At 37.2% G+C, this 13,480-nt stretch overlaps 1 protein-coding gene across 3 annotated transcripts in view; it reads left to right on the forward strand.

Annotated features, from left to right (window-relative positions):
* LOC138715788 (transcription elongation regulator 1) overlaps positions 1 to 13,480 on the forward strand; it is a 78,044-nt gene that overhangs the window by 54,774 nt on the left and 9,790 nt on the right. For all 3 annotated transcript variants that reach the window (XM_069848859.1, XM_069848860.1, XM_069848861.1), the window contains 2 exons: positions 7,129 to 7,279; positions 9,599 to 9,916. In XM_069848859.1, the coding sequence (XP_069704960.1) occupies positions 7,129 to 7,279; positions 9,599 to 9,916 (469 nt within the window). The remainder of the gene's footprint in view (positions 1 to 7,128; positions 7,280 to 9,598; positions 9,917 to 13,480) is intronic.

The following is a 13,480-nucleotide window of genomic DNA, read 5'->3' on the forward strand; positions in this document are numbered from 1 at the left end:
CAAAAACAGACCATTCTTGATATTGTTACGCGAGTTGTGACATCATCAGAAACATTTTTAAATGACACCCTTTATTTTTCTGTTTACCATGTGAAAGATTTTATTCTTCGTGGTTACACAAGCTATCAATTGTTTTATACAATAAACATTGCTATGGTAACAAAATAAATAACTAAAATAAATGTGTTACAGAAGCAAATGTTCAGTTTATTAAATGTTGAAAATATTGCCCATTTACAATCTGACAACGTGAAAGACGCAAAACAAATTCCTGTTTAACATTTTCAATGACCACTGGAGGCATTTCTCTGCACTCCACTCGTATTCTTTTTTTCAACTCATCAATAGCAGCAGGCTTCGTAGCAAAGACCTTACTTTTCAAATAACCCCATAGAAAGTAATCAAGAGGGGAAAGATCCGGCGATCTTGCAGGCCACTCTACAAATCCTCTTTTTCCGACCCATCTATTAATCTATTAGGAAACACTTCATTCAGATATTACGTACAGGAGCAGCATAATGGGGAGGAGTCCCGTCTTGCTGATACCAGATGGAATCATTAGGTAAGTTTGGATTGTAGAGATTTGAGTGATATTAACTCTTCATGCAAAGATTCTAAATACCGTTCTCCATTTAGTGTATCATCAAAAAAGTAGGGACCCACAACTCTGCACTCTAGAATCCCTGCCCATACATGTACCATCTGGGAAAATTGCATGTGGGTTTCTACCATCCAGCGTGAATTAGTTTATGACCAGTACCTGCAATTTTGTCTATTCACTTCTCCATTCGGACAAAATGAAGATTCATCATAGAAAAGCAAGCTTGATACGAAATTGGGGTCTCTATCACAGAATTGCAATCTTCTGTCTCCATCATATTCCATTAGCTCCTGCAAGGGCTGCACTTTATAAGGATGATATTTATTATGACGCAGCAGTCTGCAGATGGTTGTTCTCGATACATCAGATGTAGATTGTAATTCAGTAAGTGAAGAATGTGGATTATCAACATGTCTAGCTCCAATTCTTCAGTAGTTGATGATGGTCTACAAGATCTTTGAACATCTCTCACATGTCCATCCATTTTCATTGAACTTGTTTCGTATTCTACTCACAGTAGATTGATAGGAGGTCGATCTGGATGTGTTTCATTGAAAAATGCGCATACTTAATCTTGTGTACGTTTCCTGTCACCATATCCAATCATCATAAAATCTCAGTTTTCTCACTTTCACTTAATAACATCGTTATTTTCTGTTAATTTCTACGAATAAATTGTTTCCATAACACCAGGAAATCCAACTACTTATTTTGTTACCATAGCAATGTTTGTTGTATAAAACTGTGGAGAATAATAAAATCTTTCAGATGGTATACAGAAAAATACAGGGTGTCATTTAAAAATGTTTTCGATGTTGTCACAACTCGCACAACAACGATATCAAGAATGGTTTGTTTTTGTGAAAAAGTGTTTTAAAATATACTGTTTGACGTGTCCGAGCATTTTTTGAAAAACATTTCCAATTAGCTATAGCAGAAAATATGCATAACTTTTGAAACAGACTGTATACTGTAAGACAACTGTTAGAAAAAACCATTTTCCTTGTGTCGACTTCACGAAAAATTAGATGTAGTGTGAAAGGTTGACCATTACTCAATTTAAAATCTAACACAAAAGCAAAAAGAACAATATATTAGGCATTTTTTAATTGACGAGGTGTGAAACTTCAAACAGATAGTTTTGTTTCTGTGTTTGCTGTTTTACAACAAAAGCGAAGTTTGGAATATACAAGGTTTTTACAGATTTAAACCATTCACCAGTGCTCAGTAGAAGCATTCTAAGTGACAGACTCATGTCCATTGTCTGATACAGCTAAACTTTTCGGGACCGGTGCAGAAGTGACGAACTAGTGAGAAAGAAGTGATAATTAACGCAGTTTGTTATTTACCTAAGCTAAACTTTTCGGGACCGGTGCAGAAGTGACGAACTAGTGAGAAAGAAGTGATAATTAACGCAGTTTGTTATTTACCTAAGCTAAACTTTTCGGGACCAGTGCAGAAGTGACGAACTAGTGAGAAAGAAGTGATAATTAACGCAGTTTGTTATTTACCTAAGCTAAACTTTTCGGGACCGGTGCAGAAGTGACGAACTAGTGAGAAAGAAGTGATAATTAACGCAATTTGTTATTTACCTAAGCTAAACTTTTCGGGACCGGTGCAGAAGTGACGAACTAGTGAGAAAGAAGTGATAATTAACGCAGTTTGTTATTTACCTAAGCTAAACTTTTCGGGACCGGTGCAGAAGTGACGAACTAGTGAGAAAGAAGTGATAATTAACGCAGTTTGTTATTTACCTAAGCTAGATAATTAACGCAGTTTGTTATTTACCTAAGCTAAACTTTTCGGGACCGGTGCAGAAGTGACGAACTAGTGAGAAAGAAGTGATAATTAACGCAGTTTGTTATTTACCTAAGCTAGATAATTAACGCAGTTTGTTATTTACCTAAGCTAAACTTTTCGGGACCGGTGCAGAAGTGACGAACTAGTGAGAAAGAAGTGATAATTAACGCAGTTTGTTATTTACCTAAGCTAGATAATTAACGCAGTTTGTTATTTACCTAAGCTAAACTTTTCGGGACCGGTGCAGAAGTGACGAACTAGTGAGAAAGAAGTGATAATTAACGCAGTTTGTTATTTACCTAAGCTAAACTTTTCGGGACCGGTGCAGAAGTGACGAACTAGTGAGAAAGAAGTGATAATTAACGCAGTTTGTTATTTACCTAAGCTAGATAATTAACGCAGTTTGTTATTTACCTAAGCTAAACTTTTCGGGACCGGTGCAGAAGTGACGAACTAGTGAGAAAGAAGTGATAATTAACGCAGTTTGTTATTTACCTAAGCTAGATAATTAACGCAGTTTGTTATTTACCTAAGCTAAACTTTTCGGGACCGGTGCAGAAGTGACGAACTAGTGAGAAAGAAGTGATAATTAACGCAGTTTGTTATTTACCTAAGCTAGATAATTAACGCAGTTTGTTATTTACCTAAGCTAAACTTTTCGGGACCGGTGCAGAAGTGACGAACTAGTGAGAAAGAAGTGATAATTAACGCAGTTTGTTATTTACCTAAGCTAAACTTTTCGGGACCGGTGCAGAAGTGACGAACTAGTGAGAAAGAAGTGATAATTAACGCAGTTTGTTATTTACCTAAGCTAAACTTTTCGGGACCGGTGCAGAAGTGACGAACTAGTGAGAAAGAAGTGATAATTAACGCAGTTTGTTATTTACCTAAGCTAGATAATTAACGCAGTTTGTTATTTACCTAAGCTAAACTTTTCGGGACCGGTGCAGAAGTGACGAACTAGTGAGAAAGAAGTGATAATTAACGCAGTTTGTTATTTACCTAAGCTAAACTTTTCGGGACCGGTGCAGAAGTGACGAACTAGTGAGAAAGAAGTGATAATTAACGCAGTTTGTTATTTACCTAAGCTAAACTTTTTGGGACCGGTGCAGAAGTGACGAACTAGTGAGAAAGAAGTGATAATTAACGCAGTTTGTTATTTACCTAAGCTAAACTTTTTGGGACCGGTGCAGAAGTGACGAACTAGTGAGAAAGAAGTGATAATTAACGCAGTTTGTTATTTACCTAAGCTAGATAATTAACGCAGTTTGTTATTTACCTAAGCTAAACTTTTTGGGACCGGTGCAGAAGTGACGAACTAGTGAGAAAGAAGTGATAATTAACGCAGTTTGTTATTTACCTAATCAAAAGTTCTTTAAATTGAGGAAATTTGTTGGAATTTCTTACTTTTTTTAATATATTAATTTTTAACAAAATAATCTGCCCTCAATGAGGGTGACCATAAAGATCCAGAATAAAAGCACTACAGAATAATTTAGAAAGACAAAAAGATTAAATGATCTATTTAGAAAGCCATCTAAATTCATCCATAGTTTTTAGTAGATCTTCTGCTACCATAAAAAATTATATATCGATATGTAAAAGCTATTTCTGACATCGTCGAAGACAAATAGCACTGTAGTAGCTAGCGCAACTGCTTTCAGACTAGATGGCCCGGGTTCGATTCCCAGTGTTGTCAGATATTTTTGTATAAAATTTCTACCTCTGGACTAGGAGAGGTAGCCTGCACAACTTCTGATCACGATTGTGCACCAAGAAGCCTGGGTTAAATCCCAAATATCTCCGCAGTGCTTAGGAAGAAAAGATATGTCATTGTTGATTGTGATTCGTTAAGCATGACGGCCCCCTTGGTGCTATTCGACAGGAGTAGGCTACATGTCGGCATCGGGTTTTCTCATCTTCATCACCATCCTCACCCATTCCCTACTCTACACTTACACTCACCCTAGTAAATGAGATAACTCTCCACAGATACATATGATGCATAGCTTGACCTGTCAAAGTGGTGTGCAACTTGAAAATGGGTCACAGTTCTGCTATTTATCTGCAATATATGAAACCCGAATCACGAAAGTGAAGTGGGTAGGCAATGGATACACACATTTACGTCGACTGCATTTGTTTCAATAATGCTTGATGGAAGATCTAATATTCCGTGTAAATCAGAACTGTCAGCAGGTCTGCACTATGTACAATAAGGAATATAATAGCTGGGCGACTGAAGTATTTTTAAGTCAAAGAATGCCACACTGCGCTTGCTCTGAGCAAAATGTTTTGGTTCGTATGATAATGAGATATTCGCTCGCTTTTCTGTTTAAATATTATATACATATGCATTATGATCAACTGTGCTACAGATCTTGAAACATTTTCGCCCACTCAACAATTATGTCCCTCACTGTACGTGGGGTCAAAATATGTGAAAGATGTTTTAGTGCTGATAGGACTTTTGGTGGATTATGTGATTAATGACTTTGGAATTGCAGATAAATTAGTAGGGAGCCTTACACACTTATGCTCAGTAATAATGACAGTGATGGTTTTCTGACGTTCCTTAATGAGTTTCAGACAATATGTTTCTGTTCAGTTACACCTGATTTGTACAATTTTCTGCAAGAAGAGGATTTAGACATATTGTATTGTAGAAAGAAAGTAAGGGATATGAAACTATCAATTACAATATGATAGAGAACATTTCCGTGAATATGGGCCAGTGCTTTGGCATAGAAAAATGAGGTCCAACAACACTGTCCCCATCAGAAGGAACAGGAAAATAATTTTCAGCACTTGTATTTGAAAATAGCTGATTGTATAATTTCTCAGATTGACTGTAAAGTTGGTTTGGGTGGCGCAATCGGTAGAGTGCTGGCCTTCTGTACCCAGGCTGGTGACATTTAAGTGTGCTTAAATGTGACAGGCTCGTGTCAGTAGATTTACTGGCATGTAAAAGAATTCCTGCAAGACAAAATTTTGACACACGAGCAACACTGATATAACCTCGGCAGTTTCGAGCATTGTTAAATAAAACATAATTTACGATTTTTGGTTGTATATTTTCTCAAGTTGACAAACTGGAATATTTTCAATGGTTATATTGCCATAAATACAAAGCATTTAAGAAGAAATTATTTCCAGATTCACTTCCGAACAAGCTTTTAGCTTTCAGTAGACGTTTGTCTGAAACACATTAGTTTGAAAAACGAATTTATTGTTCTTTATTCATCTCCAGAATTCTATAGGAAACACGTTTATGAACTTCTTCGTTTATGAGTGAAAACTCTGTCCCTTCTGGAGTTGGACTGGAACGAATCAATGAATGAGACATGTTAGTAGTAGACTGGCAGTTAATGGATTTCATCATAAACTTTGTAGCCCAAAGGCTTTCCACACGGCAAATAGCAGGTGTGTTGGCAAATTTTGTGATACAAAGTGCGACAAATACCACTTTGTGAACTGCAGCAAAACCCTGACGCAACTCAGTCATCCATATTATTATTTTATTCTGGATTCATTGAAGCGCGGAAGCTTGTAAACTTGATGTGCACTGTGCCTTGTGCTATGAACTCCGTTGAATGTTGACGAGGTTCAGCACCTTTAAAGCACTCAGGTACAACAGAGGTTGACTTAAAATTAATTTGAAAAGGAGGTGTTGGTCAACTTAAAACCGAAACACTCACTATATGATGCCATAAAGAACTTCATGATGCAGGAGAAAAAAGTTGTTGATGGTCAAGTAAAAACAGGTAAAACTGCACGTTTCAATTACTGCAGTTTACATAGTATGTTATATTGTTATTATGTATTGTATGTTATTGTTGGAGGGTACCTAATATTAATTGTCTCTAAAGACAATTGTTTCATTATTTCAGTGCTTACTTCTGATTTCAGTATTTCTTCTGTTAAATTTAGATTATATTCTATATTTAATAGAGTTATGAGATGTATTTTATATATAATTGACCAGCCTCATGGTCTAGTGGTCAGAGCTTCTGGCTATAGTTCATGAGGTCCCGGGTTCGATTCCCGGTTAGAGCACAGGAATTTTTCCTTAAAGGGGATTATTCCTGTGTTCGTCCATGGTCTGGAATTTAGGTTAAGTTTAGATTTAAGACCTCTCCTGGCACCACATTATCATAATCATTCTATCACATCATCGGGGTAATGTAACTCCGCCTTCCAGGCGCCCCAACCTCAGAAGTGGGTCACAATTAAGCCACAGCCAGGAGAGAAGACCAGAAATGTCGAAAAAACAACCTGGTGGCATTGGATAAAAAAAAAATATTGTTATTATTCAGCTTATTACAATAAATTGATTTTAATCACTTTGTGTAAGAGATTCGTTTGTGGACTAATGTTTGCAAGTCACTTGTAAGAAGTGATTAAACTGTTTCTCTTCAGGGCAACATATCTCTCGTGTAGGTTCAACAAATGCCACATGTTAAATATCCTTTCTTTCGTGTTGTGTATATTTTCGAGTATTGGCTATGTTATACTTTCTTGTGTGAACGCTGTACGAAAATGTCTATAGTGAGGAGGAGGGATGGAGTTAGACTGTACAAGGTATTACATCTCATAAGCATTTGACTTGGAGCTCAGTTTGGCCCCAGATCCTTTTATTATGGTCTTACGTATTGCCTCCAAACCCATGATATTTATAATAGTTGAAAGCAGATTCGCATCAGTACACATTTGTTTATTGTTTGCAGGTCCTCGTTCAGCGACTTTGCACAAAAGCATGGCAAAGATGAGAGATTTAGAAACATAGAGAAGATGCGTGAACGAGAAAGTTTGTTTAATGAGTACTTGTTGGATGTGAGAAAAAGAGAGAAAGAGGAGAAGGTGATGCGGCGAGAGCAGGTAAGATTACTCGGGATGTACTCGACTCCCTCTGCTGCGTGCCCTCAGGGCGAACACTGCTGAATCCTCCTGACTGACTGCCGGCTAATAAAGTCAGTGGCATGTTGGCAAGAACGCAGCCTGCAGTCTTAAGTAGCATTCAGTAGTGTCCGACTCTTTATTAATAGTTCTGCTGTAATATTCATAGACTTGGAAAGAAATTAATGGATTAATAACCAATAAAGTAAGCAGTGCATTGAATAACTTAGTATTGAATTCTATGAATTTATCTAAAATTAATTTTAAAAAGAAGTTGCTGCTTAATTTATGAATGATAATTTACATGAGACTGGTGTGATAAGCGACATGTAGTGTTTTTAATTGAAGAATAACGTGTTATAACAGGCATTCCAAATTTTGATTGTAGAAGACTCACAGTGGTTAAACATGTACATTTGTCTGTATGTGAACTATAACATTCGTCTCAGCAGTGAGAGCTTTGAAGTGAGAGAGGGCAGAGGCCGAGCAGAAGTGCAGACAAGGTATCAGTCCATCTCTAGTTGGTTGTCAAGGTACTGAAACAGTACACAGGGTTAGACTTTGATATTCATGAGGATTTATTTATAATGTGTGTAACTTTCTTTGTGGTGTGTAAACATTTCTTCTTGCTATGAGAATATATTTGCAGGAGATTTCTTGTATTAATCCTTCTTTTCAGGTGCTATATTTCTTGTACTTTTACTTAATTAAAATCAGATTAAAATTTACAACAATATAATAGAGAATGAAATACTGAATTAAAAGTAACTTTATTTAAATTAAAGAAATTTGCTTGATTAATAGATCCACTCTGGAGGAATTGCATACATTTTGCATTAAAGTAAATTGATAAATCTTTGAGCCTTGTGGCCTCATGTAGAGATAGTTGTAATCTTTTAGTATTACTAGTGTCCGAGGTTACTCGAGTAGTCGACCTGACTTGACTAACTTACGCTTAACTCTATTCACTTTCAAGAAGTGGCCAGCAAGCGTCCGTCCCGCACCTGTCACGACGCCAGCCTAAACATTGCCTGCCAAGGCTTGCCGACCAAACCCGAACCTACCGGTAGCCTACGCTGGCTGGTACTAGTTTTGTTCACACGGTATAGCAAACATCAACTTTTGGTTTTAATATTTACAAATAAGATAACTGTTGGCTCCTCATCTGGACTTGAACATGGAAGTGGAGGGTCGATGCGATGTACTAGTTAGCACTGCTGAATCTGGTGGTGATTGTAGATCACAGCTTGATGATCAGGAATCGCGCCACATTCAGAAGTGGTAACTACTCTTGACTATGACAGGAATAGTACTTGAGCCATTAGATTGTAATGGGAAGCAAATAAAAGTCATCGCTTTAGTATAAGGATTTGGTTGAGGGAACTGAAGCTTAGAACATGTCTGACTGAGCTGGTACGGGTTGCATGGACCCGTCTGCCCAGTGACATGTTAACCAAGCCTTCTCCCTCCATTTTCAGGCAGTAGTTCATGGTATTTGTTAGATTTGAATTAATATCATAATAACTCATATTGAATAGAACTTTAAATTCTGTGGATGAAGTAAATGTAAAATAGAATAATATTAAAACAGAGAAGTTGAAGTGTGATAAGGAGACAATGAGTAATTAATTGGAAGAGATTTATTTTACAAAACTTTAAAGAATTTCATTATAATCAAGTTTATACATGATGGCAGCTGTAAACTATGCTATGTTGTACACAATCTAACATTTGCCAAAAGTAATTGTCATTCCTGTCTCTTAACTAATGTTTTTTGCAGCAGTGTTGAAATGGAGGCTAGTGACTGTTAGATTGGCTCTGTCGCAGCAACGAAGAATTCAGACAGTTCCCATAGTTTGGTTTACTTTGAGTGCTCTGTAGTAGAAGGCATATACATTTCAATGGAACTGAAGGAAACTAGAAAGCAGTTTTATCACATTGATTGTAATGTAGATGTTCATCTTCCAAATTAGAGATAGCATATGAATTGAGAAGTGATGTGTGTCTGTGTCCCATATATATACTTTTATACCTCACACAGTACATTTTACAGTTGTTAAACCTCTTTCCTAATTTAAGGATTTTTACTGTTAAATTTATGAGAAGAGAAATTTAATTAAAATCTGAATTTATGTTCTCAGTTATGTATTAAAGAAAATTCATGAAAGTGCTATTGAATATAATTATCAGTTTGGATATAGAAGATGAATTGTAGCTTGCCGTTACTGTGCCAGAGCCTGACTTGCTTGAGACGTTGCAGCGTGTGGATGTGCTGAATGTGTGCATGCGCGGTATTTGCAGGTGAAGCGAGACTTTATGGCACTCCTGCGAGAACACAGCGATATCGACCGGCATTCACGCTGGAGTGAAGTGAAAAAGCGGCTGGACTCGGACCCACGCTACAAGGCAGTGGAGTCGAGCTCAGCACGCGAGGACTGGTTTCGTGAGCATGTGAAGGCTCTGAAAGAGGAGCGCAAGCGAGAGAAAGAGCGGCGTGACAAGGACAAACGCGAGAGCAAGGACAAGCGCGAGAGCAAGGACCGGGACCGCGACAGAGACAGGGACAAGGACAAGGAGAAGGACAAAGAGAAGGAGCCCGACGAGAATGATGCCACTGAGGTAAGCCATCTTAATTTAAGTCACGTGGTCTAGACACTAATAAGCACTGGCTGCTTAGGTTATTATTATCATTATTATTATTATTATTATTATTATTATTATTAATAATAATAATCTGTGTACATTTTTTAATTTGCTCCAACTATGGTCATAGATCACTTAGTTTGTCAGAGACTATCCAGAGTGCACCACAAGCAGTAGGTCTACATTGCACTTGTAATGAATGGGTGGTGGTGGTGGTGGTGGTGGTGGTGGTGGTGGTGTCACTGGACCATGGCTTGTCCAACACAAGCTAGGTTTCTGCATGCTGGATTGAAGCTGTTCAGCAGTGCCAGTCTATGATTCTGACTGCTGTGCTGATTCTCCGCAAGATTTCCTGGCAGTCTTGATACCGCCAGAAGTGTGCGGACTGGAGCATGAATTGTTTACCAGAGACATACCCACACAGCTGACAACGATTTCTCAGGGCATGCTATGCTTGCTGCGCAAGCCCAATATTTTCGTAGAATGTGTATTTCTCAAAATGGGATTACGTACATTAAAATTTATTTTGATTTCTGGAACATTGTATAGGCGTAATACCATCCGCAGGTTGCACACTGCAAGTATCGCAACGCTTGCTCGTTTCTTGAAGCTACAGGAAAGACGTAGAAATAGCGAGAATATGATGTGCGCGCAAGTTCCTTCCTCCTTAGTCTGTCCTAGGTGCACATGCTTCTGTTGTGTGTTGTTTGAAGCTCTGGTCCGAGAGCTACACCAACGACTATTTAACGTTACACAGAGCAGTATTGACAGCGGGAATGTGCTGTGATTTGCGAGTGCAATGTAATTGTTGCTGCATGTATTATTAATTCTTAAACATTAATTTGAAGTATTGCAGTGAGTTCGGAATTGTGTGTTATTGAAACTGTATTATTATTAAATCCATTTTCCCGAAGGACTATTCAAGAGAAAACAGACATTATAGAGAATATGTGCGCTCGTTCAGTGCAGCTCAATACAACAATATGCATTGGTTGGCAGGGTCGAAAAAACTAAATAAACTGTTTCGTTGGCCACATTTGTTATATTGTATCGAACTTCTACATCTGATACGCGAATATGATCCATGACTCACAATGATTTCATAATTATAAAATAAATTATTTAGGCTATGTGGATCTGATTATTTTTATTAATTATGAATTATTATATCCTCCCATCTTTCCCTCTGAATAAAAGAGCAAGCCTAACTTTCGTGACTAGCATTCGCCCCTGCTAATGAGTCCAGTATACTGACATATATTACATCACCAGTGAAGTTTCTGAAATATGTGTTGTCATGTTTATAATGCAGGGATATATAAATTTGATCTACCGTTAGTGTGGTGTTATAATGAAAGGTAATTAACAGTTACTATACACAGAATTTACAAAATGACAGGTTATGTTTTGTATAATTTCGATTCTATTACGGCAAATAGTAATAAAGCTGCTTGTAAGTTATAGGTTGCCCAGTACCATACAGTACACTATAATGGATAAATACGTTAATTCCAAGAAATATTGGGCTACATTAGACAGTTTTGATGTAAGTTCAATTAACTTTATCTTAAAGGTAAAACTTTAAAATGTTAACATTTTATTTGAAAAAAAAAAACATTTTACAACATACAACAAATGTGAGTTTTTCCATATATTCATTTGGGGGGTGTAGATAGATACTGTAAGATAGGTAGGTAGGTAGGTAGATAGATAGATAGATAGATAGATAGATAGATAGATAGATAGATAGATAGATAGATAGATAGATAGATAGATAGATAGATAGATAGATAGATAGATGGATGGATGGATGGATGGATGGATGGATGGATGGATGGATGGATGGACGGACGGACGGACGGACAGGTTGGATGATTGCATTTTTCCCTCTCTTCATTGGTTTTAGTTGAACAGATCTTTACCCCTTAATTAGGTTCATGACTCTTTTCAGGAATTACTCCTCAGGGTTAATTTCCCTGTCCTGACTACATTTGGAGGTTGTCGTGCTTGAGAGAACAGGACACTTCTTAGATCACAGCTTTTTGTATTCTTCTATGCTCACTGTAATCAGACTGATGGATTTGAAATCTTCACTGGATTTCCATCACGACCAGAAATGATTTATATAAACAGCAATGAGTAAGATATTTTAAAATTGTTCTGTGAAACTACGTCACTGCACTTGTGTCCAGAGTGTAGGAGGGAGCTCGAGCCCCATTAGCTGTGCCACGCATATATAATAGTAACTTGTTTTCGGCTTGACTGAATTATCTCATTAATTCGTCATATTGACTGAAGTAATTTTGTAACTATTGCCATTTAACATACGAGTGGCATTTTAAATAATATTGTAAAACTAAATTTAATTATTGTTCATAAATAGAAGATTGCTTTTTACTTAATTTCCTCAGGTTTAGAAGAGTTCATAATTATCCATGACACTGCTCCAACCAGTATGGAAAACAGCATCGCGGATGTTGAATATGAGTCTTGGTCTAATAATGACACCAAAATTTTAATTGACCTCTGTAAGGCATATCAAGATAAAGTTGGTTCATTTGAACTGAGATATATGAAGAAATTTTGAGATAGAATAACGAACAACTTAAAACAAAAATCCAGTGTGAATGTCATACCTTCCAACTGTGAAATTAGTTGGAGGGTCATGGAGAGAAATTACAAGAAGTACTTCAGTAACAATAACAAAATTGGAAGAGGGTGGGAGCACTTCGAATACACTAACAAAATGGATGTCATTTTTCAAAAGTGAAGAAATGTGTACCCAAGCAACACAGTAGATCGCTTTTTAAGTCGACAATAATGCTACCATCACAGAACTCATCCAACTACACCAGCTGCAGCAGCAGTTCAAATATTTCGGACTCAGCAAACCTGTCGTTCAAAACTGATGAATTGCAAGACATAAGGAATGACGAAATGAAGTACTACCAAGATAGACTGAAATTGCGAAGCATAGCAAGCGGAGCTGCAAGATGTTACACTCAGCCAGTATACTCCAAGGCATCCTTGTGACATTACAGGATGTCATTGTCGAGTAGAATTTTATAAGACAATACAAATTCACTCTCGCAGAAATGGTTTTCATTAGCTTTGATCATTCGTGAAAGATAATAGTAATAATAATAATAATAATAATAATAATAATACTTACTTACAAATGGCTTTTAAGGAACCCACAGGTTTATTTCCGCCCTCACATAAGCTCGCCATTGGTCCCTATCCTGTGCAAAATTAATCCGCTCTCTATTATCATATTCCACCTCCCTCAAATCCATTTTAATATTATCCTCCCCAAAAGCCTTTTTCCCTCTGGCCTCCCAACTAACACTCTATATGCATTTCTGGATTCGCCCATACGTGCTACATGCCCTGCCCATCTCAAACGTCTGGATTTAATGTTCCTAATTATGTCAGGTGAAGAATACAATGCGTGCAGTTATGCATTGTGTGACTTCCTCCATTCTACCAATGTTTTCCTAAAGTCCGTCATGAACTTATCTTATACTGGGTGTTCATTTC

The sequence above is a fragment of the Periplaneta americana genome, chromosome 15, assembly GCF_040183065.1.
Source record: "Periplaneta americana isolate PAMFEO1 chromosome 15, P.americana_PAMFEO1_priV1, whole genome shotgun sequence".
NCBI classification, from domain to species: domain Eukaryota; kingdom Metazoa; phylum Arthropoda; class Insecta; order Blattodea; family Blattidae; genus Periplaneta; species Periplaneta americana.